This window comes from Geotrypetes seraphini, chromosome 19 (genome assembly GCF_902459505.1).
Source record: "Geotrypetes seraphini chromosome 19, aGeoSer1.1, whole genome shotgun sequence".
Lineage (NCBI taxonomy): Eukaryota > Metazoa > Chordata > Amphibia > Gymnophiona > Dermophiidae > Geotrypetes > Geotrypetes seraphini.
In genome coordinates, this window is record NC_047102.1 from 1,143,748 (window position 1) to 1,168,494 (window position 24,747).

At 40.5% G+C, this 24,747-nt stretch overlaps 1 protein-coding gene across 2 annotated transcripts; it reads left to right on the forward strand.

The window, feature by feature from the left end:
• Positions 1-1,980: 1,980 nt before the first annotated feature.
• On the forward strand, positions 1,981-22,060 carry PAX6 (paired box 6). Of its 2 annotated transcripts, XM_033928436.1 has the most exons (13): positions 1,981-2,118; positions 3,420-3,479; positions 3,576-3,631; positions 5,176-5,306; positions 5,613-5,654; positions 5,748-5,963; positions 6,065-6,230; positions 10,744-10,902; positions 11,404-11,486; positions 18,656-18,806; positions 18,893-19,008; positions 20,719-20,869; positions 21,246-22,060. In XM_033928436.1, the coding sequence occupies exons 3-13, from the start codon at positions 3,622-3,624 to the stop codon at positions 21,329-21,331; spliced, it is 1,311 nt and encodes a 436-aa protein (XP_033784327.1). In that variant the 5' UTR covers positions 1,981-2,118; positions 3,420-3,479; positions 3,576-3,621; the 3' UTR covers positions 21,332-22,060. The 2 variants fall into 2 exon arrangements, with proteins under 2 accessions (XP_033784327.1, XP_033784328.1); XM_033928437.1 differs by lacking the exon at positions 5,613-5,654.
• The last annotated feature ends 2,687 nt before the right edge of the window (positions 22,061-24,747 follow it).

Below are 24,747 nucleotides of genomic sequence, written 5' to 3' on the forward strand. Positions count from 1 at the left end.
TTATATGGAAAAAGTGCCTAATTTACAAAATATAGTTTCCTTAATGTTGCATTATTGTTAAGACATTTGTTTTAATAATAGGAACTATATGAGCAGCTGTGCTGGATAATTTTAACTAGGTTATTAAACCAGCTGAAGACTTGTGACCCCTTTTTAGCAGACTAAAAACAAAAACCCTAGGACGAAGAGACATGGAAAGTTTGAATCCTGCTTTACCAAAAAGAGTTCGCTCAACTCAACGGTTTCAGGCGCAAAGAGACAACATCTACCCTGCAGGCTTGAGTTTTAAACTGAATTGGACAAGATGAATTTAAGTATTTCCTAGACATTGGGAAATGCAGTTTGCAAATCAAATATCAATCCAACTAGGCCAACCAGACAAATCCGCGGGGGTTTTTTTTTTTTTTAACATATACCGCAAAGAAAGAAAATCCTATTGTTGAAAAATGCTTCTCTATCATTTTGTCCTATGTGAACTCAATGGAAATTATTTTACACTTGTGTAGTTGCCGTTCTCTCTCTCTCTCTTTCTTCCTTTTTAATTTGCTCTGTTAGCATTGCTTTAAAATAATTATATATTGATACAAACGTCACAGCTTTTCCCAGGAATATTTCACTTGGTTTTGTTTTTTTTGCACACAATTAAGACACCGTTTTAAGGGGTAAAAAAATTAGACCACGTTCCTTTAATGTTAACTATGTTTACACATATTGTACAATATTAGTTACATCTTCCAAATGCTGAATACTTTAATATATTAAGTTGTAATTTTGACAAGATCCTATCTGGTGTTTTCTGAACGTAACCTACTAAATCGAAGCATCTAGGCCTAGACATCAGCCAGCTCTCGTTTGATCTTGAATTCAAGATAACATTACATCAAAATCTGCTTCTGGAAAGTGAACTTCTTTATCCTACCACTGTTGCATCGGTTTACACTTTTCTGTAGCTCTCACAAGCACGATCTGTTCGTAAAAAAGGAAAAAAAGCCAGCACATACTTGAAAGTTTAGACTGTAAAAGAGACTTAAAAGGCTAAAGCGACGCATTAGAGGATTCAAATGTTCTGCCTTTCTCGCCGAGAAGAAAGATTTCAGTGGCTGTAAGAGGAAGAGTTTGGAGTCTCTTGAGTCTTGAGAAATCAGCAGCAGCCTCTTTTCATCGACAACCATCCCCCCCACCCCCACCCCCACTTCCAATGACGTCACGTGCCTTCACCGTTCCCCTCCCCTTATGATTTTTTTTCTTGAAACTTTGTGGGGGAGGGGACACAAAGACCACCGAGTCCTGGGGGGAAATCGTTCCAATGCTTTAAGTAGGTGTTAATCCCAAGCCAAACTAATTGAGCACTTGGGTAAAAAGTTCTCCCTTTTGCTTTGCTTGATCCATGGACGGAGCTTTTCTTAACAATTTGGCAGAAGGAAGAATTTGGTTTGTATTTTTATGAATAACACTGAATTTCTGTAAAGGTCCCAGTTTTGGTTTTGTGGGGTTTTAAAAATTAAGTTGGTCATTGGTTCACTTTCTGAATTTCCCATTTCAGTGACAAGACTTTGCAATGCTGGAATACAAAAAACACCTCGTCAGTCCTGGATGAGAAAGCTAGTGCGGAAGACCATTGAAGCTTGCAGGAAAATCGTTTTCCGATTGCTCCTAGAGGTCCGATTCGCCCAACTTCTCCCCATCGCCTGGTGGCTACCGGAGTCGCTTCCGAAGTCAGGCTGGATCCCAGAGGCTTTGGAGCTCACTCGGTCAACCAATGTCCCAGGTTCTCACGGCCAGTTTAGGGGCCCAGGGACCCCGTTTGTGCGCCCTGGGCCCCCGATGGCTCGCAGCAGAAATCCCCGGCAGCTGCAGTGGCAGTGGCAGGCGGCAGCCAATGGCGGGCCTCGGCAGCCCCGGGCAGCCAATGGGCGACGTCTCGCCTTTGCATAAAGCACTATCTTGTGAGCGGGCATTTGCATGCGGGGAGTGATTAGTGCGTTTGAACGGGCGGCCCCGGCTCGGCCTCATTTCCCGCTCTGGTGAAGGCGCAGGAGGATGGCAGAGGTCAGGCGAGGCAGAGCGCAGGCACCCAGGCACTGATGCAGCCGAGACAGGCGCTTTGACAAGCAGAAGGTGAGTCGGCAAGAGGACACTATGGGGGGGTGAAGCTCGTTTCTTTTGGACGCAGGATGACTGGGCGACATGGAGGGTTTTCTCCACCCTTAACTTTGCACTCTTGAGCGCGATCGTCTGTGCCGTGGCCGTGGAAGTCGGCAGCATCTGTGCTGGAAAATGATGGGCTTCGCTGGATGCCATCGAAATAAGCCCAAGGAAATGTCCCGGAACCCGACAAATAAGTCCATTTTTGCTGGAAAGGTGGCTCTAATTTCTGGGTTTCAAAGTTGTTGGCGAAGGCGATGAAATGCCCGACCCTAAAAGCACTTGAAAGAGCTGAAATCGTTGACGATCCTCTGGCGAATTGTGGTTTTTTTTTATCATTGTCTCATTTCACCTCTTAAATATGCAATTTTGGCTAATTAAAAATCATCATAATAATGCAGAGGGAATAAATATAGATGGGGCAGATTCAATCGAAAGGCTTCTTTCCTAAAGTCGTTCTCAAAGTTATTGTGGACAAAGTGTTTATTATTAATTATGTCGGTTGTTTGAGGAATTTATTTGGCTTCCGGGGCCGGTTTCATTTGACTTTTGTTGCTGTCACGGTTGTTTCCAAGTAAAGCCTGACTTTTCCCCTCATCTTGTTCGTCTCCTTCATTTCTCTCCTGCAGAATTAATAATAATAACGCCCCTCCCCCATCTTGCTAATATTTCTGCTTAACCCCCACTTCCTGGATCCTGAAAGTCCTGTTTAAAAACGCCTTTGAGCAGTGGAGAAAAATCAGACGAAATGTTTCCTAAAGGAGAGAATTTGTTTTGGGCCTTAAAGGAAAGAGCGCAGTCCGAAGTTAGCACTTGTTTCTTTGGCATCGATTGAAGTTTTTCGCAATTCTTCCATCTATGTCAAAATTAATATTCATTCTGGTGGTGAGAGAGAGAGTGATGGCTCTGCCACCATTTCATTACTTTACCTCTTTTTTTGCAACTCTCTTGAATGGGCCTTTCTTGTAATTGTCTCTTGCCAATTGAGCCCCCACTGCGCTGTTGTATCTTTTTACAACCTCTAACAACTCACACCAGTAACACAATTACTTGCAGATATTTCGAAGAAGAAATTACTTTTCTCTCCTAGCAAAATAATCTACCGATTTGGGTTTGGGACGCATTGGGCACTTTCTCACCCCCTCCTGCTCTTACTTTTAGGCAGAAGATCTAAAGAGCGAAAGAGAAGTTTGAGGGGAAAAGTTGTGACAGTGTGATGAGTTGCCATTCGTTCTCTTTTATACTCTTTTTTTTTTTTTTTCTTTTTCTCATAGAGGAAAAGCAGATGTGTGAGTTGGTAGATGCTGAGCGCCAAGTGACAAGAGGAAATTCAGGCAAGTTTTGAAAATAGCACTTGACCAAGTCGACTGCTAGAGCCAAAGCCTTTGCACCTAACCCGTCTCTCTTCTTCTTCTTCTTCTCCTCCACAGAATCCTGTCAGCAAAGCCACGTGAGATTCTGCTGCTTCAGCTCAACATGCAGAACAGTAAGTGACACTTTTATTGGCTAGAACGAAAGGCAAAATTTCATCGGCTTTTTCCTGCTGGAGTACAGGAAGCGCAGAGGGCCATTTGGAAGCGCTTGGAGGCTGAGCTTGGCTAGGTCTAACTTAATATGCCTTTGACTTAACTAACTTTGCAGTCAAGCGTCATCCAGGTGTAATTCTTTCTTACCTAATATTCACACACGGTGTTTGTCTACTTTAAACTTGGAACGAGATAGGCAGAACAAACTTGTGCAAAATGTACTTAGTTCGCACGGCAACAATAACAAAAACTTTAGCAATGTACATATTACTGCAGGTTATGGCATCAGTTCTTTAAAATAATATAAAATGTAATGGTTTAATAAATGTTGCGGCAGCCAGGGATGAGGGTTCTCGGGGAATAAATTGTTTTCAGCAATGTTGTCCTTTTCAATCAGCTTCTTTAAATTCACCCATGAACGACACATTAAAAGGTATTAAGGACGCCAAAAGTAACAAATTGTCCGTTCCCGACCAAATAATGTTCGCACGGGTATTTCTTCCAAATATTCCCTTGCAACTAAGGCTGCACGACTTTCAATGACCTTTTAAAAACCGAGTTCTCAAATGCTCCGGGCAGCTGGTTGACCATCCTTGTGCTCATAACTCCTGGGTGTAGATGGTGCAGGACGTCCCTATGGTTTCTTCTAGATGACGAGCCTAATCAGGGCCACTGGCTGAGATGTGCAGGGAAACTTTCCTTTTGCACTAGACAAGTCCCGGCCACCTCTCCCATGCTGAACTAGACAGACGGGATCTCAGACTGCAAGATGTTGTCAACCATTAATTTATCAAACAGGGAAAGTGGAAAAGCAAACATGGAAACAAAATCTGCTAAGCCGAGTAGCTTGTTTTTCACGACAATCGGAGCCAAAATGTAATTGAAACTTTGACAAACGATGCAACCCCCACCATGCCTTAAAAGTGAAATTTTCCTTCAAGGAAAAAAGAGTTCAGTCTACTATGACTGACATCCACATCCGGACGGAAAGGGTCGTTTAGTCCTGACCATACCATTTTCAGAAGCAGAGCCCTGTGATAAAGTGACACAAGTGCCCAAACCCATCTTTCCAATTAGCCTTCCATGCATGATCCGCCTATTGCCAGAAATTAAGCTCAAATTTGACGTGCAGCAAGTTTTAGTTTAAAAGACAAATGTCAGAGAGCCTCAGCATATTCCGCCCTTGTCTCCGTTCGGAGCCTATTTATTGCCAAGAAGGCTGGGTTTTTCCATTTCTCGAGAGGGTCCAAGGAGAGGAGAAGAGAGAGACTCCTAAAGGTTGGAAATTTCGAATGACTTGGACTGTTTTGACAAGGGTGGAAATGAGCTGGAGAACCTCCTTCCTTGCCAACTGATTGAAAGGAGATCTTCCAGTCCAACGTGGATAAAACATTTGTTTTCTTGAAATGAATTTCTAGAACTTAGTCAAAACATGTTGCCATTTAAATAGTGGTGAACCTAGATTATTCTCCTGCTGAAAAGCTTGCACTTTGTTTTTCTTTAGGTCATAGCGGAGTGAATCAGCTCGGTGGCGTCTTTGTCAACGGGAGACCTTTGCCCGATTCAACCAGACAGAAAATAGTGGAACTGGCTCATAGCGGAGCCCGACCGTGCGACATCTCCCGAATCCTGCAGGTGACGGCTCGCTTCGCTTGCAACCATCTTGCACACTTGCCGAAGGAAGCTGCATTGAGCTCGTTCTTGTTACAATTAGTGGGCTTTTTTTTTAATTGTAACAAATGCAATTTCTCAAAATGCCACTTTGGTGCGTTTGATATTATTTTGCCGTGAGAGATAAATTCATAGAATCTGGCCTCAAAGCTACTCCTTGCAAGGACATTAATAACGTAAGCCAACTAAAAGAACTTTGTCATGTTTTTAGGGCCACAAATGTCATTTTCGAAGTTCTCGTACCATTGAAGGTATATTTTTGTATTATAGACGCATGCAGACGCAAAAGTCCAAGTGCTGGACAATGAAAACGTAAGCCTGTCATTGTTTAATGCCTACTTAAAGCATTTTCTTTGTGCCTTGAAATTATTAATAATGTGATTTTCTGTCTGTTTCCCTGTCCAGGTTTCCAACGGATGTGTGAGTAAAATTTTGGGCAGGTATTACGAAACTGGTTCCATCAGACCCCGAGCGATCGGCGGTAGCAAACCCCGCGTTGCCACTCCCGAAGTGGTGAGCAAGATAGCGCAGTATAAGCGGGAGTGTCCGTCCATCTTTGCCTGGGAAATTCGGGACAGATTGCTCTCCGAGGGGATTTGTACCAACGATAATATACCCAGTGTAAGTGGCACCTGCATTGCTTTGCGTCAGAAGAGCAAAGAGCGCGCGCAAAACGATTCATTCGAGAACCGATTGATTCTCTAATTTCGACTGGCTTTTAGGTCTCCTCCATCAACCGGGTCTTGCGCAACCTGGCGAGCGAAAAGCAACAGATGGGCGCAGACGGCATGTACGACAAGCTGCGAATGCTGAACGGCCAGGCAGGGACTTGGGGGACCCGACCTGGCTGGTACCCCGGCACCTCGGTCCCAGGGCAACCCACACAAGGTATAACTCTTTTCAGCTCTTGGTGAAACGAATGCAGTGAGTTCAGATTGACTTGATCTGGAACTTTTAAACGTAAAACGATTGCGGCAGGACAGTGAAGGGAAACATCATTGTAGCCTATTACATATTTCGTAATTGACAAATTATGCGCGCCTAAGATCCCGAGATATTTTGCTGCTGTGCGTTATTAGGAAAGAGCAAAAGGTGCTTTTCTTGTGCGTAAAGTTTCTGCCTGTTTGAAATGTGTTATGAAGAAAGCTAATTGCTGGATGTTAATAGCAAGCTTAGGTGGGCCTAGGCGTTTCTCCTAACGGTACATAACACTGTTTCTTCTGAAAGTTAAGAAGGGGAAGGCGATATCTTCTTTGGACACAGACCTAGTTGTGGTCAGTTTTTTGAAGGAGATTTCTATTCCTTGCAAGAAAAGAAAATTAAACCAGTAAGAGTGGTACAAAGGATGTTTCTGTCACAGGCAAGAATTTGTTATGGGAACAATTCTGTCGCTATGTAATTGCTCATTAGAGAACGTTTTGTTTCTCATTAAGACGACATGAAAAAGCTTCTAGTTGAAGGAGACAGCTGTAGAAATGTTCCACAGGAGACCCCTGGACACTCCATGGCAGGGCTTGCCAATTAGACCTGTCAGATTTTAATAGAAAAAGACAATATAGACGTAAACGAAAATAGCTTGAAAATTTTAAGAAAACTTTTCCTTGTTTGTTCAAGTGGAACTCCAGGTCTCCACTTCCACTTAGATCTCACTAAACCCCCCCCCCCCCCCATAAAACCCAACCTGTCATAACCTCCCAAAATATCAATCTACCCAGCAAATTGGCCTTGTCAAACACATCCATCATATGCAAAGTATACTACTAGAAAATTATTTTAGGATCACGCATAAATGTAATTATTTTGAACATGTACAGATATTGAGTAATTAGGACTAGATTAGAAGTTGTTTTGGGGCCATGGTTTCAAAGTTAAATGTGTCCTTATCTTTCTTAATCGTTTTGCTCCCTTGTTCCATTGACATTGTTCAGTCAGAATTCTGTGGGAAATGTGTATCGATGAACCACTCTGCATTTCGGCTTTGACCTGAGCAGCAATCTCATTTCTTAGCCAAAAATATGTTAGAAATCACATAGCAAGAAAGATTTAGGATGCATGGTAAATTCTGCCGACCAGACCAGTGCGGGCAGCAAAATGTGCTCAGCCTGAGCTCATCAAAATTTCAATTAAAATTCAAATAATCTAATTCCAATATTAGAAAAGACTCAAAAGATACTAGGGGGCTCAAATTGTTTTTGGGGTTTTTTTTTTAAATCTTCTTACTTTTTAACCTACTTCTTCAATCCCAACCTTCCAACCTAGATGAACATCATTAAGAAGATCACGTTAGGCAGAATAAGAGTCTTTCCACACATATTTTGACATGGTTAGTCTTTAAAATTTTGTACTGGATGAATTTAGGGTAGCCATTTGTGGCTGAGCCAGGCTGACTTACAAAAGAAGCACAAGTGGGATCTGGCATTTCCATGATTAAACTGGACAAAATTAGTACCATGGATTGTCTTTTTTGCTTCTTTTACCTTGTCGGAATATATGCTGGATTTTAAGAATCCATTACTCAGAAAGCATAAGGCAGGGTTAGCTCTCAGAGGGGGACAAATATGGTCTCAATCTGATAAACGCCATGGAACAGTGAATAAAGTAATGGATACATGAGGGTTGACAGAACACAAAGCGACATCTCTATCCGGGAGAAATTCTCCAGCGATTTAGTGGTTTTAAGGATCACTCAGACACTTTTTCTTATCTTTTTTTTCTCTTATGACTAAAGCTTTCTAAAGGATTTAGACACTTTTTCTTTCAACAGATGCTACAATGTTTTGATCCAAGCTCTACAGCTGAAAGGTGCCGCTGTTGGTTTGCTATCTTTTTTTGCTTGTTTTCCGCCTCAGTGATTAAGACACTAAGAAACCAAGGAATGATTTTATTTCCCAGCGTCTTTTTTTTCCAGGAAACAAATCCTATATCCAGCGTCAGATGCTCTGGCTATAGGATAATAGGGCCCACACTCTCGCTCCCTTTCACGGATTACGTCTAGTAGGTGGGTCTGTCTATTGAGTAGAGATTGCAAAAGATCTTTAAAGAAGATATCTTAATTGTCATATATTTTTAACATCTTGTTTGTAGGCTTTAGAACTAAACTTTAAATAAACTAATTAAGGCAACTGACAAACTTTAAAAACGAATGAAGAAAAGATATAATTGTCAGTGTTAATGGTTAAAAGGATCATTGTAGCATATAAATTGAAAGGGATTTCAAGGTAGAAATTACAAACTCACAAAATATTACATCAATGCATTCCTGTTTTTATCTATGCAGATATTCTTCATAGCTAATGTTGTTTGTTTTTTTAAGTTATTGAGAATGTGAACCCACAAGTACAAGTCATTTAATGTGGGTACTTATGAGTTTGAAATGAATTTCAAACACACAAATGCATTTAAAGCTCAAATGCAACAGGCTTCAAATGTGTGAAAGTTTAAATAATGTACAGTGATGATCAGGTCTGTGTATTTCATTTAATCTTCAAACAGAAGTGAACAAGAGAGACCTTTATGAATGATGGGTACATCTAACAGAAAATAATTTTAACAGCAGGAATAATTTTCTTTATGGCAGAATTGCTTCAATTATGGATTTTTTTAGGGGGGAAGGGGGATAAAGCTTTTTTAGGTTTCTTATACTTAATACTTGTTTTTAAAGAGACAGATGGAAAAAAAATCCAATATGGTAGACAGTATAGGTACATCCATATGGAGTGAAGGCGCGCGCACCTCCCCCCCCCCCCCTCCCGGTATATAAACACTTGAGTTCTCCTGCTGAAAACCCTTAAAAAGTCACATAGCAAATTTCACTAGTAAATAAAAACAGACACTTGTGTTGAACTCTGTTAGTTGAAGCTTATCTAATCTTAGCTAAGTAGATTTTTTCCCTTTCTGGTGCTGAGTAAACAGGCTGAGTGTATGGAGCTATCCCATTCACCAGCCTATGGGTGTTCTTTCTTTTGCTTCTCCTATAGAAAGTAAAACTCCTAAACCGCATTGAGTATCCAGCCTAGGGGACAGTGATTAATGACAGTGAGCATAAAGGTTAACATACTTAACTGAAAAGTCTGTTCACTAGGATCCTTGTGATACAATGTGGGCCTCAAGAGAATCCTTTTGTTGTGTGCTCTGATTGTGTCCTGAAAATTCTGCCCACGAAGGTTTGCCAACCCTCCTGCCCCAAGAGTTTAATAGCTTCCCTCACTCGGCTGGCATTGTGTATTGCTGAAAAGCAGTCCCTTTCTATTCAAGTGTTGGTGGTCATCTCAATAGATCCACAAACGCCCATATGGTGACCACTGTAGTTGAATCCAACTGTTGAAACGGGGAAGAAAGTTTGGGTTTTAAAACATTTCAAAGTGTTTGAAAAGATTCCACTAGATTCTGTCACAATTCCCTGAACTCTTTGAAGGCTGGAGCTATTGTTTACTGATTATAAAGGACTCAGTTTAGGGAAATAACATAAGTTAACCCTGTTTAGTCCTCGTTACAGAGAACAGATTTAAAATCTTTAGCATAGCCGCTTTGATTATATTTTCTCTCCAGCAAGGTCACAATCTAATCAAGTGCTGGGGAACTGCAAAGTGATAGATCCATTGATAGGCAGATGAAGCGAGAATATATCCCTGTGTCCAACACAATGCAAACTTTCTCTTGTTTAATGATAGAAATTACATTAAAAGTGGTGGAAATGCCTTAATTAAAATGTGTTCTTTAACCGAGGAGTCAAATGTTCAGCTGCAGAATCACATATTTAGCTACTTAGCAAACTCTCTGCTATTTCTTTTAAAATTACATGGTAAAATTTTTTTAAAAGAAATCTTACTTTTCTCTGATGCAACACATTACAAAGAATGGACAGTCCTTTTATCTAAATATAAAATTCCATTTTCAGCAATTATAGCCTGTTCTTGGTGATGATATAATTACAGCTGCGCTCAGTAAAAGGTGTCAAGCCAATGCACACTCATACAATAGTTGAATAAAAATGCAGAACAATGCAGCCACTTCGAAATTCACAACCTTTAAAATGAAATTGACTGTGCAGAATTCAAATAAAAAGTAGATAAATATTTTTTTTTAAGATTACAAGCTTGGTTTGGCTTCTTAATAGCATTTTCTACAAACCTATCAACACCTAATTGATTAGATAGGAATTACTGATTATAGATTATCTAAATTACTTAATTTACACAGTTCTATTTTTTAAATAGTGATGTTGAAAGCCGTTCTGTAAATCCAAACTGGTGGGAATGTTTTGAGGTCTTGATACAATGTACTTACTGGGAATGTAAAGAAGACCTTGCTGGTTGTATTGGGAGCCGACTACATTGCTGTGTGTGTGGAAACTTCTGGTCCGCTTGCATTGACTTTCCATGTCCTGGTTTTACTGTCTCAGATGGTTGCCAGCAACAGGAAGGAGGGGCTGAAAACACAAACTCCATTAGCTCCAATGGAGAAGATTCTGATGAGGCCCAGATGAGACTTCAGTTGAAAAGAAAACTGCAGAGAAATAGGACTTCCTTCACTCAGGAGCAAATTGAGGCTCTGGAGAAAGGTGACAAGCTTTCGTAGTATGCGGGGAAGTGGGGAGGATTGATGAAAATATGTCTTTGATGGAGAACAGGCTTTCCTTGTGACTAGCTTTCCTCATTGGGCCTGGATTTTTCTAAAATGGATATTTAGTCTTTAAAAGGAAAATGGAAAGGTGAGAGGGTTCAATATACTACAGCGGTTTACATATGACGTACGGGTGCTTATTTTGGACCTGGGACAAAGGAGGGTTTAGTGACTTGCCGAGAGTCACAAGTGAGAATTGAATCTGCTTCCCTGGTTCTCAGGCAGCTGCCTTTAATTTCTCTAAACGATTTAGATGCTAAATTTCTGATGTAAATTGGGTTTAAATATATTTCTACCTAAATAAATAAGAAATATTACCCCATGCTAATGTCCCCCAGGGTATTTTAATTGAAGATGATCTTACAGCTTACATAAATCAAAATTTAAGGTGCTTAAACATTTGTCTAAGCTAATATGATCTTAACCTTTATACTTGTAGAATTTGAGAGAACCCATTATCCTGATGTGTTTGCCAGAGAGAGATTAGCTGCCAAAATAGACCTACCTGAAGCAAGAATACAGGTAGCCCAAGTCATTTTGTAATTAAGTGCTTTGTCTGACTTAGCTAGGCTTTAACCTAAGATGCTCATTATTGACATGCTTCTTATTTTTATATATATCCCTGATGGAAGACTTTTGTTCGTGGTAAAAATGTGTTTCTAACATGCGAATAGTACATTAGAGAAACACATATTTGAGCTAATGTTACATCTTGAATATAGTTGCATTCTACAAAATATTGACGTTTTAGCCTTTGGGGTAGGGAGTAGGGATTCTAGGCTAATTCACAGTTCTCTGTAATGCTGAAACCTGATTCTCAGAAAGTAACAGTGTAATCACCTATATATACGTAATTATGATATTTTTCACCAGCCTCGGGCGTGTGTGTGTGTTATTCTTGCAAAGAAATCCCTAGAGTTTATGCAAATTGAATCTGAATATGACTGTCATGATATAGTGTACTACTCAAGAATAAATTAATCCATATAGCATTTTGTCTATACTAGTCTACAGGTTCCTGGCAATAGGATGTAGACTTTTTTTTTTTAAACCATATGGTTGATAATTTGGATGTCTCCAGATTAGTGATGCTAGGTGACTTTAATGTACACAGCACAGTACAGTCAAAGAGGGTCGAGTTAAGGTACTAGGTCATTAGCACTCAGACCTAATGGGGTGGGTCAGTAGAGTGGGCAGACTTGATGGGCTGTGGCCCTTTTCTGCCGACATCTTTCTATGTTTCTATGAAATTCATGCATTAGAGAGACATTTTCTAAAGGACGTCCAAGTTAGAATTGAGACATTCTGTTCATAACATCCAAGATGATCAAAGCCCCCAGTATTGCTGAAAGGCTGTTAGGTAAGATTTGCCTCTTTGCGGATGATACAAAAATCTGCAATAGAGTAGATACTCCAGATGGGGGTAAATAACATGAAGAAAGACCTGGCAAAGCTTGAAGAATGGTCTGAAATTTGGCAGCTAGAATTTAATGCTAAGAAATGCAAGGTCATGCATTTGGGCAGCAAAAACCCGAGGGAACGGTACAGTTTAGGGGGTGAAGAACTTATGTGCACGACGGAAGAGCGGGACTTGGGTGTGATTGTATGTTATGATCTTAAGGTGGCCAAACAGGTTGAAAAGGGGACTGTGAAAGCTAGAAGGTTACTAGGTTGCATAGGGAGAGGTATGGTTAGTAGGAAAAAGGAGGTATTGATGCCTCTGTATAAGACTTTGGTGAGACCTCATTTAGAATATTGTGTACAATTCTGGAGGCCGCACCTTCAAAAAGATATAAAAAGGATGGAGTTGGTCCAGAGGAAGGCTACTAAAATGGTGAATGGTCTTCATCATAAGGCGTATGAGGACAGACTTAAAGGTCTCAAGATGTATACTTTGGAGGAAAGGCGGAAGAGGGGAGATATGATAGAGACTTTTAAATACCTACATGGCGTAAATGCGCATAAGTTGAGCCTCTTTCATTTGAAAGGAAGCTCTGGAATAACAGGGCATAGGATGAAGTTAAGCGGTGGTAGGCTCAGGAGTAATCTAAGGAAATTCTTTTTTACAGAAAGGGCGGTAGATGCATGGAACAGTCTCCCAGAAGAGGTGGTGGAGATAGAGACTGTGTCTGAATTCAAGAGGGCCTGGGATAGGCACATGGGATCTCTTAGAGAGGAAGAGATAATGGTTACTGCAGATGGGCAGACTGGATGGGCCATTTGGTCTTTATCTGCCATCATATTTTTAAGTAAGAACAACACATCTATCTTGCGACCTTTCTTGAACAGGAAACATGCTGGATTTCCTTTCTAAAAATATGTGAGAACATCCAAACTAAACAGCCATTTTACAAACTGAAATGTCCAAATTATGCCTGCCAAAAATCCCAGGACAAGGACATCTGTTTGGCAACATTTTAACAGAAATGGCCCCAAACAAGACATCCTTGCAGAGCAGAGTGTAAACCAAGGCACCAAGGTTCATATCTCCCCTATAGCTCTGATTTGAAATGCTGAACTTCCTGGGAACAGGGAAATTCCTTCTATACCTCAACAGCCTTTAGGCTTGCAGGTGTAATAAATATTTAGGTACAGCAGGTATGTTTTGTTTCTAGAGGGTTCAGTTTAGAGAATGACATGGGGAAAAAGTTTGTCCTCATTTCTGCCCCGTCAGCTATCTCCCCGCTGTATCTGTATACTCCATCCAGTATCCAGCATTGCCCCCACCCCCGTGCCCATATACCATCCTCATGTATCTCCCCTTTATGTCTCTGTCCCTATGCCCCCATACACATAATTTCCCCTGTTTCTGTTACCTTCCTGTGTCCTGATTTTCCCTCTCTTCTTCACCAATGTCTCTCTCTCCTCTCCAACCCCATCTAGCTTCTTTTCCTCTTTCTCCCCCCACTTCCAGCATCTGGCTCATCTGCCTGTCCTTCTCCCCTTTCTCTTTCTTGCTGTGGGTTCAATATTTATCTCCCTCTTACTTCATTCCCTTGACTCAGCATCTCTTTTCCTTTCACTCCCTATGTGGTGAATTTAATTTTTCTTTTCCCAGCAGCACGCTTTCAACAAGTCGTGCGTGGCTGCTTGAGTTGAATCTTCTCCTCTGACGCAACTTCCTGTTTCCGGTTGCGTCAGAGAAGATTCAACTCAAGCAGCCATGCACACGTGACTTGTTGAAAGCGTGCTGCTGGGAGAAGAAACTGAAATTTGCCACATAAGGTGAGGGGAAGAGAGGGAAGGAGATGGCGGGGATGGGAGGGGGCTGCTGGACTGCATGCGTTCCCTTACTTCACTGCGGAAACAAGACTTTTCACCGCTCCACAGAGTGGTGAATGGCCTTGTCCCCATCCCCGCAGCAACCGCTATTTTTCTCTCCCTGTTTTGGCGGGCTAGCCGTGGGTAACACAGCCACTGTGTCATTCTCTAGTTCAGTTCTCATTTTCTTCCCTTCAGATTATGAAGTGGGAATTGAACCTGGTCCCCTGGTTTACAGCCCACTAGGCTACTTCTCAGATCTGCTTTGTTCAGAATGCCCACAATGTGATGCTATCATAGAACCTGGTCTCCCCTTTTGATTTCACTTTCAGGGGAGAGGGATGGGGGCCAGCAGCCACTGGGGGATTAAGGAGGTACCATGCCTTAATCCCTCCAGTAAACAGCTGCTCAATCAGGGCATGACCAAAATATGTCTAAATAAAAACACCCTTCTTTAAGACTTTGATTATCGTGGTTGAAGGCCCTAATTTTGTGCCCTCCCTAGTCCTGTTCAAAACACACCCTTTTGCTATTTGGATGAAATGCAGCTTAGAACATTCAAATTCTGCATTCCAAAATCGCAATTTGGACATTTTGTTTGCCATTTTGAGACAACATGTTCTTTCAAAATGGGCCCCATAGTAAGTGACCCATCCCATGTGAAGGGTAAAGTGTTCGATTTTACTTTTTGTGTCAAATACTCTAGACCAGTGGTTCCCAACCCTGTGCCAGTTGGATTTTCGGGATAGTCCTAGTGAATATACATGAGAGAAGTTTGCATATAATGGAGGTGACAGGTATGCAGATCTGCCCCTTGCATATTCATTAGGGCTATCTTGAAAACCTGACTGGTTGGTGATCCTCCAGGACAGGGTTGGGAACTACTGCTTTAGACAATGAAACAATTAATATAACCCGTCTTCATTGGTCAGATCATCACATGCTGATTTTTCTCTGCCTTGTATATCTTTGGGAGGGGGGGGGGGATGTGAGGACAAGATCAAGCACACCACTTTGTGAAATTTAGGAGAGATGAGTTTCTAGATAAAATATCACACTGCCTCCCTCTCCTTGTCCAGGGTAATTCAGAAGCTTTGGTGGAGGGGTGGAATAGGGCACAAGAGCTAGTTGCGTCTAATGCCCTGGGGAAGGATTCTGAGATCGAGGATTAAAAGAGGGCAGGGTGCAGAACAGAGAACAAAGACAAGCCAGAAATGTGTAATATGAATGGACTATCAAAAGCTGTTGGTACAATGAGATTTGGTTGAGAATAAAATGAAAGTTCAACTTGAATTCTCTCCAAATTGGCCAAGACAGCCACTGACTGTCAATCACATGACAGAGCTGTATGGAGAATCACACCTCTGGGAAAGATAGGCTAGAGTTTTCCAGGCCTACATTTCCGGTGCCTATCTTTGTTGAGAATCACATCTCCATAGGCGCTTTAGAACACCTAATGGCACTTCCAGTATTAGCCACATTTGCAGTGGTATCAGCTGGCCTATGGAGGTGATATTATGGTGCTGATTTTTTAGGTACTGGTAGGCGGCTTGAAACTCAGTTAAAAATGTCATTTGAACAGTGGTTTTTTTTACTGAGCTTGGGCGCTGGTTAGAGAATTCAGGCCAACGTGTCTGGTCAAGAGGACCTATTGTGATCTATGATGCTAAATGAATTACTTTGGTACCAAGGTATAGCCAGTGAATGTGGATGGCAGCATTGATTACATCTTCCTGTAGGATATCACAAAGGGGGGGAGGGGCTAAAATATTTGTTTTAAAACCCACTTGACTCATATTTCACTAGCTGTTTCAAGGTGGTGAGGGTGAAAGTGCTAGAGAATCTCTTACAAAGTACTCAAATGCTACTAACAATGGGTTAATGCCACTAAATCTCAAGAAGGAATGTGTGCACCTAATTCTGTAAAGGCCACAGTTAGATGTCCTGGCCTCCAGCTGTTTTCAGTGGAAACGATAGAGCATTTCATATTGTTATAACTACAAAACTTATATCAACTTCCACTCCCCCTCGACTAACAGCAGAATAGTTTTTCAAAGTAGCACAGGATAGAGACCCTAATTATGTTAGGAATTATCAGGAAAGGAATGGAAAACAAACATGAAAATGTTATTATGCCCTTGTATCACTCTATGGTACAGTCACACCTCGGATACTGTGTGCAGTTCTGGTTACCCTATCTCAAAAAAGATATAGCAGCATTCGAAAAGGTACAGAGAAGAGCATCAGAAATGATAAAAGGGATGGGATGACTTTCCTATAAGGAGAGGCTAAAGTGGCTAGGGCTCTTCAGCTTGGAGAAGACGGCTCAGGGGTGGTATGATAGAGGTCTGTGAAATGAGTGGAGTGGAAAGGGCAGATGTGAATCATTTGTTTACTTTTCCAAAAATACTAGGACTAGGGGACATGCAATGAAGTTACTAAGTAGTAGATTTAAAACAAACCGGAGAAAATATTTTTTCACACATGTAATTAAACTCTGGAATTCATTGCTGGAAAATGTGGTAAAATCAATTAGCTTAGCAGGGTTTAAAAAAGTTTTGGATAATTTACTAAAAGAGAAGTCCATAGGCTATTATTGAAATGGCTTGGGAAAATCCATGGTTTATTCCTAGGATGAGCAGCATAAAATCTGTTTTACTTCTTGGGATCTAACTAGGTGCTTGAAACTTGACCTGGGTTAGCCACTATTGGAAACAGGATACTGGATTTGATGTCCCAGTATGGTAATTCTTATGTTGTATATCTTCGGTAGGCTTTATGGGCCCGAACAGCAATATGTCAAATAATAAAAGTAAACAAAGACATTCCAGCTGAATTTAAATTCAATACATCACAAATGATTACTTTGGTAGCTGCAATCAATTGGGATTGGATCTATTGTAGTGGGAGAGGAGGGTTAAGCAGTATTGGCACTATTACTATTGTCCAATATAATTTGACCATTTGAAGGGTTGTACAACCTGTATGCAGATGGCATAGTCCTATGTGCTCTTCTCTACTGATCAAGGTGTCCAGTCGTCAGCTGTAATTACAGGTGATGGAGGACAGATTGAGCCAGTCCAGATTTGAATTCCATTGAAAGCAATGTAAGTAGAACCTGGATTGGCTCAATCTGTCCTCCATGACTGAATAGCTGATGGGTTATTTGTAAACTGTAAAAAGACAGAAGTTTTGTTGGTTTCACGGGACCCCTCAAGCCAAGATCATTGAAGATGGGAGATGTGTATTTGATAGCTAAACCAGATATCTTATACCTTGGGGTGGTTCTTGATGAACATAGTAACATAGTAAATGATGGCAGATAAAGAGCCGTGTGGTTCATCCAGTTTATCCAACAGTCTATTTTTTTTCTTTGATATTTTTGCCGTAGAAGTCTGCCCGTCATTGTCATTAGGTTCCAAGTACTGGAGTTGCCGTCCAAGCTCACTCCAGCCTTTCTAAACCATCCCAAATTATTGTAGTTCCCGTCAAAGCCCTCCCCAAACCGTATAATCATGCAAGTCTGCTCAGTTCCGATCCTAGTTCTTCAATTTATATCCTTCACTTTCTGATTAGAGATCCTCTGTGTTTATCCCACGTCTTTTTGAATTCTGTCACCGTTTTGCTCTCTACCACCTCCCTCAGGATGGCATACCAGATGGTAGCATGAGAAATTAAAACTATACTTGTACATTAATAGAGTGATAAAAATGGTGGTTCATAAGATTAGCATGGTATGCTGTCTGAACACTGTGCTTTATGCCTAACTCCAGTTTAAGGGTATTGCAAATGTTACAGAATACAGCCATGGGATTGTTAAGGCCCACAGAACTCCAACGCTGATGCAGCTCCATTAGCTTCCAGTAGAGGCTAGGGTTAAATACGTTTTACTTGAGTTTCCTACAAACTCAATTGCTGGCTTTGGCTTAAGTCTCCAAAACTTAAGCCAGAGCTTGTTCAATCTATTCACCTGCATGCTATTATGGATTGATTACTTATTTGTTCCTTGGATTCTAGATATGGCACCCAGAACTGAGCACGCAATTTGAGTAACAAGCCAGTTAATGTCAATAATTGGCTGCTCCCATCCAATTATTGATGCTATTTGGCATGGTATTATGGAATGCAGGGCACCGGATTCAGGAGGTGTGGACATGGGCTTTCTGAAAAGATAGAATTCAGCCTCAGTGCACCAGCATTTACATCAAGTTTCAGCGTGTTTCTTTAAAGGGTGCGTGCCCTTGAGATAATAATTCTTAGCTTTGAATTTTTTTTTTCCCGGTTGCATGTAGAACATGTCTCATGTATGTGCTATGCTCAATTTGCCTCTGCCTTGTCAATCGATGCTTTAGACTGTCCTTTGCAACTTGCTTTGAGCCACTGGTGACTAACCTAACCTACTAAATACTTTTTTCAACACAATTGTCTAGGTGTGGTTTTCTAACAGAAGGGCAAAGTGGAGACGAGAAGAAAAATTGAGGAATCAAAGACGACAGGCCAGCAACACTCCTAGTCACATCCCCATCAGCAGTAGTTTCAGTACTAGCGTCTATCAACCAATCCCTCAACCTACCACGCCTGGTACAAGAAATACTTTTCTTACATCGATTTTTAACACAATGGAATCTTCTCAATTGAACTTACTTATTCATTCTCTTCCATTTTAGTTTCCTCATTCACATCAGGATCAATGTTAGGTAGAACAGACACATCTCTAACAAACACTTACAGTGGCTTACCTCCCATGCCTAGCTTCACAATGGCCAACAATCTGCCTATGCAAGTAAGTAATAATTCTACATCAGCTGTAAATCAGGAATGATTTTAGAATATTGAAGGCTGGACCAAAGAAACATAAACTGTGTGGACTATCTAGATATCGTAACTACCTTTATTTTAGAAGCTCTATTTGTGTTTTGGATGTCTGAAAACTGGCATTTAGACATCCACATTGCATACATGTTCAAATCTCAGTTTAATAAAGCCCTTATGGTGAGAGGCTGTGATCTGAGTATGTTTGGGGTGAGGCCAAAAGGTGGACATTTAACTCCGATTTCAGAAGGTAAATGGATGTTGGTATTTAGATCGGGCACATGGTACATCCAGGTTAGAGAAAGGTGCTCTGATTGAGCAGCTCTCTACTGGAGGGATTAAGGAAAATCACCTCTTAAACCCACAGTGATTGCAGCCATACTCCTTGAATGTGAAACTTGCAAGGGATACTGGATTCTATTCTATGATAGTTTCAGGAACTAGGAAGGTTTATGGTAGTAACATGTTTTGAAAAATCTCATATCTGCAACCCCAAAGGCTATTGAAGCAGAGTACATTCAAGTATAGTAAGTATTTTGTTTGCCCCTGGAATGCTCACAATTCACAAAACAATCACAAAGAGCTGCTGGGGGATTTAAACCTTGGCGCTCCAAGTCTTAGCTGCTGCTGTTCCCGTTAGGCTATTTCTCCACTCTACATGGAAAGCAATGCAGCCATTTTATAACATGGATGGTCCTTTGTGCCACATGATGTTCATGTCCCTTGGTTTGCCCTGTTCATAATTTGGACATTTCAGTCTGTAAAATGGATGTTGATGCTGGACATGACCGCCACTTGGATACATTTATGCCGTTATGTCAGCAGACTCTGTTCTAAAGCACTAGTGATGTTGAAAATAGAGACCCCTTGCAGAAGATGTCAAGGAAGCATATGCAGTCTCCCAACGGAAATATTGTAGTTAAGTGACTGCTGAGGTGCCAGTGGGATTAGGGAAAAGAAATAGACCCCAGTGATGATTTTCTTATACTAACTCTCACCCCTCCACTTCCACTGACAGAAGAAACAGGAGATCTAGACACTGAGATATGAGGAAGAATCAGGAGGAGAGGGGAGAGTGGAGATAGGGGAAAATAGGAAGAGAGGGAGGACTCACTTTTCCTCAGCAGAACTCTAGATCTCCCCACGAGCATAAAATCATGTTTTTGCTTTGAGTGGGGAGATGATGGGGATGAAAAATGCATTTCCCCGCGTCACTCTCTACAAACAAGTTCTTATGGTTGGTGTGCACTAAAACCCATATTAACTGCTTATCACACCTTAGTAAACAAGTTCTTGAGTTTCTTAAAAAGATTCTTCCAAGTAGAGAATAGTTCCTTCCAGAAATGAGACATGGGATTTTAGTTCTTGAAAACACCATTTTAAACTTTCTGTGGCCTTTTTGTTCTGGACATACTTCCTCTTATAAGATCAGATGTGAAAACAATCTACTAATCAGAACCAAAGCGAACTTTCCATCTGGTCCTACATTGTTTTACAAAACCTGTTTGAACTGTCTTTGATGGTGGTAGCGAGATCCACTGTGTGTCTGTTGGAAACCTTTGTGAACAGAACACAAGTACTGTACCAGCAGACCCATCCAATGCCGATTTGCAGAAAATGTCAGTCTAGCGCTATATTTGAATTAGAGATCCATGAGTAATATTGGCTCTCCTTCTTCCAGCCCCCAGTTCCCAGCCAGACCGCCTCCTATTCCTGCATGCTCCCCACAAGTCCATCAGTGAATGGGCGGAGCTATGATACCTACACACCTCCTCACATGCAGACACACATGAACAGCCAGCCAATGGGCGCATCTGGCACTACTTCGACAGGTAGGCACCTAGTTGAATTGTGAATTCACATCTTTCTCACAGAAATGCCTTCAATTTGCTATAAGAAGAGTCGCTTTATCTGCCAAGGTCTAAGATGTTTAACACCTTCTCAAGAGCAGACATTTATAAAGCATATTTGGATGTGATAAGTTATAATCTGGTGTTAAAAGATTCATGTAATAATGCATTACGTTTTATAATAACCTTAAAGTATTGACTGTAAAAACTACATATCAGATTTCATCTTGTAACAGCTGTTATAAGGTTAAACAAACTAGATTTACCACTTTCAACATAAAGGAACACTTAGAAACATGCGCTTCCTGTAACCATCATTCATTTACTCCCAAACTGAGCATCTTTTTCTTAATTGTAGGTCTCATTTCCCCTGGAGTGTCAGTCCCAGTTCAAGTTCCTGGCAGTGAACCCGACATGTCTCAGTACTGGCCAAGGTTGCAGTAAAAGCTGAGTTATCTTAGCCAACGGCTCGTGAACTACTTCTGCACTGTAACACAAGGAAAATCCTGAAAATGGACCTTTGCAGGGTGAAGGCCTAATATTGCTTGGAACAAATCTTCGTTTTGCTCTCCAAACCTCTGTTCATTTCCTGTATATTTTGTAAATGGGCATTTGTATGTTATTACAAAAAGAACAAGCTAGACTGGTTGGATATTTGATCTGTTGGTCATGAAGATTTTAAAAGAGAAGGAAGCCATGATCAACAAGCTGGGCCACAAATCTGATAGTTCTATCAAGATGTATCGAATACGTCTACCAACCTGAGCATCGATGGACTGATACTCCAAGATTGTATTACTCTCTTGCTATAATGAAAATTGTAGCAAGCTGCACTACATAAACATAAGAAAAAAAAAAATCAGTTGGTATTTCCAAAGGTTATTAGCCGATGATGGTTTTTTGCAAGAGAAAAAGGAAAAGACTCCAAGAAAGAAGCCAGGCTTGGTAGATAAATACTAGATTGTGTCTTCGATATAATCCAATTTGTCAAAATGTAAGTATTTGTCTTCCCTAGAAATCTCCCAGAATGATTTCTATAATAAAGTTAATTTCATTTATATTTGACAAGAAGAATATTGTATAGATGTTTTATACACACCTTCATGCATCCTACGTTTCTTTATTTGTCCGCAAAATCTAATTGTTCTTAGATAGAGTTGTACTACTGTTCACAGTCCAATCATTTTGTGCTTCTAGAATTCATTCCTAATCAATTAAAAGTGCTTGCAAGAGTTTTAAACTTAAGTGTTTTGAAGTTGTTCACAACTCCATATCAAAATTAACCATTGTTGATTGTAAAAACCATGCCAAAGCCTTTGTATTGCCTTTATTACACAATTTTCTTTTTAACTTTATAGTGTGGCGTTGCAAATTTTTTGTTACCATCATAGATTAACTGCCTATTATATCTTCTTTTTAAATTTTTTTATATTGGAACAGCTAACACCCTAAACAATCTTTAAATTGGGACTTTAATATCTAAAATCAACAATTAGACATTTACAAAATCTCATATGATTTTTGGGTTTTTCAACAAAGTTTAGACTTTTTTTTTTTTTACACAAAACCGCAGAAGCGTTTTTTAGCAGAGGCTGGCACGCTGAATGCTCTGTTGCTTCCAATGCTCATAAGAACTCTGAGTGTCGGGAGCAACGCAGAACATTCAGCGTGCCGGCCTGCGCTAAAAACCACTTTTGTTGTTTTGTATAAGGGGGGAGGGGGGAATGCAGATTGGAAATAGCAAATATTCCTCCGATATATGATGGTGATATATCTGCATTTTCTGAAAACATTCCGAACTTCCTTTTCTATATTTTTCAAAAATGGTTTCAGTCAAATATGAACATTACAACATAACAAAATGTGGTTAACAAGGAAAGAAAAACTGTATATGCACAATGATCTACACAATTATGCCAACAGCAACTTCCTAAAATGCTGATAAGAAATAGAGTTAGCAATTAAAAACACTAAACTCTTTATCCCAGGTCGCAGCCTAAAAATACAATAATCTTTGAAAGTACCTTTTATGTGAGCAGGAAAGGAAAACAGGGTCAGATTTCATAATGGATATCTACAATTCACAAACCTAAAATGATCCCCAAGATATTCTGCTGCTAAGCCATGTGTAACTTTATAGGTATAGAAATTTTAAAATAAATAAATCCTTCACATGGAAGCCAGTGAAGTTTTTCATAATGACACATGATCTATTTTCTTCAAACTAAAAATCATATGAACCACTGTATTTTGAATAATACATAATATATTTATTAAAGTTTTCAAGTAAAATCACATAACAGTGCAATCTAGAAACTCTCACATGTGCACAAATCAACCCCCACCCCCCCTTCACCGATTCAGTAATCGGGGTGTAAGGTCCATCCAAAAGTGTTCCCAAATCTGACAGAAGCGGCGACCAGCCTGTCTCCGCTCCAAAGAAACATGTACTATCATCAAAGATCTCCATTGGGTATAAGTTGGTGGATCCCGGGATATCCAATTGGTTAAAATGGCTTTCATTCCCATAAGCACAGTTCTCGCTATGAAGGCTGTCATCCCTTTCAATAGTATATACGTAATATATTAACATTTTGGGGAAACCTGCTAAATAGATAATGTTACAACATTAGCAACTTATTTCTACCACACACTGCTTGAAAAGCTCATGGACTATGACATCTTCGTACTTATTCCTAAACTAATAAGACACTGAAACTTTTCTTTTTGGTTATTGATTTAACTTTTCACTTTGCTTAAGACCCTATAAACTAACGGGTCAATATTCAGCTGACAGCATTCAGCATTTTTTAAAGTGCCGACTGCCAGCGACTAATTTATATCTGAATAATCAGATACTGGCTCTGATTATGCAGGTCTTTGGTGACACCTGGGAGTTAGGCAAGTAGGGTCGAAATTCAGAGCTGAATCTTAGTTAGCTGGCATTTAGCAATTCAGACATTGTCACTGAATATCGCCAGTTCCCACATCCCCCCTGACTCTGCTCCTAAACCACCCTGGTGCTTCCCAGTGAGTGCTACACTGGTCACACTGGATTTTTATCAGCATCGTGTGTTTAAATGCAACTGAAAATCCAGGGATTTCCCACTATCCTCCTTAATCAAATCATTCTGAATATTGTACCTAAAATGTTTTCTCTTATTTCTCTCTATGGGGCAATGATTGAGCCAGAAATATGGGCGCTTACAATCCAAAATGGTGACCAAAACACGAATGAAAGTTCAGGTGCATTAGTCTGGCAATAGATGTATCATTTTATCTGGCTTCCTAATTATTCGGGAATAATGTAAAACAGATCTGGCCAAGGTTCACTGAAGATTTGAAGATTGTTTAGTGAAAGCTAGAGAAGCCCACAGATATTCAATTGCAGCCTTTTTTTATTCCAGCATGTACAGAGAGCCATTTCCCTTAGCAGAGGAAAATCAACAACTGGATAACAAAATGAAATTCAGAAACAAAAGTTAAAGCACATTTTTGACTCCAGCTCAAGATTAAAAACTGACCCAACCTGAAAATTACAAACACATAACAGCACAATCTCAGCCACTGCGAAACGAGGACAGCAGTCCTTGCGCTACTTTCCTCCACGTACAATATCCACACGCTCACCTTTTGCTTTCTTAGCTCTTTGCCAGTTTCTTCCTAAAATAGGTTTTTCCGCTAGTGTGCTTATACAGCCATGATGGCGAACTTCCTTGAAGCCTTTAGACTGCCTTTTCATCCATCATTATATGATTGAAAAAGATTAAAGAAATGGGATTTTGAGACTCAAAGGCCCTTCTCTGGAGCTTATGTCTTGTAGTTTAAAAATGATAAAGACAAGAAGAGCAGTGAAGGTA

What these genes read in the sequence shown, in the direction of transcription:
- PAX6 (XM_033928436.1), top strand. An exon ending in TACCTGAAGCAAGAATACAG is followed by an intron (nt 11,487 to 18,655) that starts GTAGCCCAAGTC and finishes ACAATTGTCTAG; the next exon opens with GTGTGGTTTTCTAACAGAAG. An exon ending in CCAACAATCTGCCTATGCAA is followed by an intron (nt 19,009 to 20,718) that starts GTAAGTAATAAT and finishes TCCTTCTTCCAG; the next exon opens with CCCCCAGTTCCCAGCCAGAC.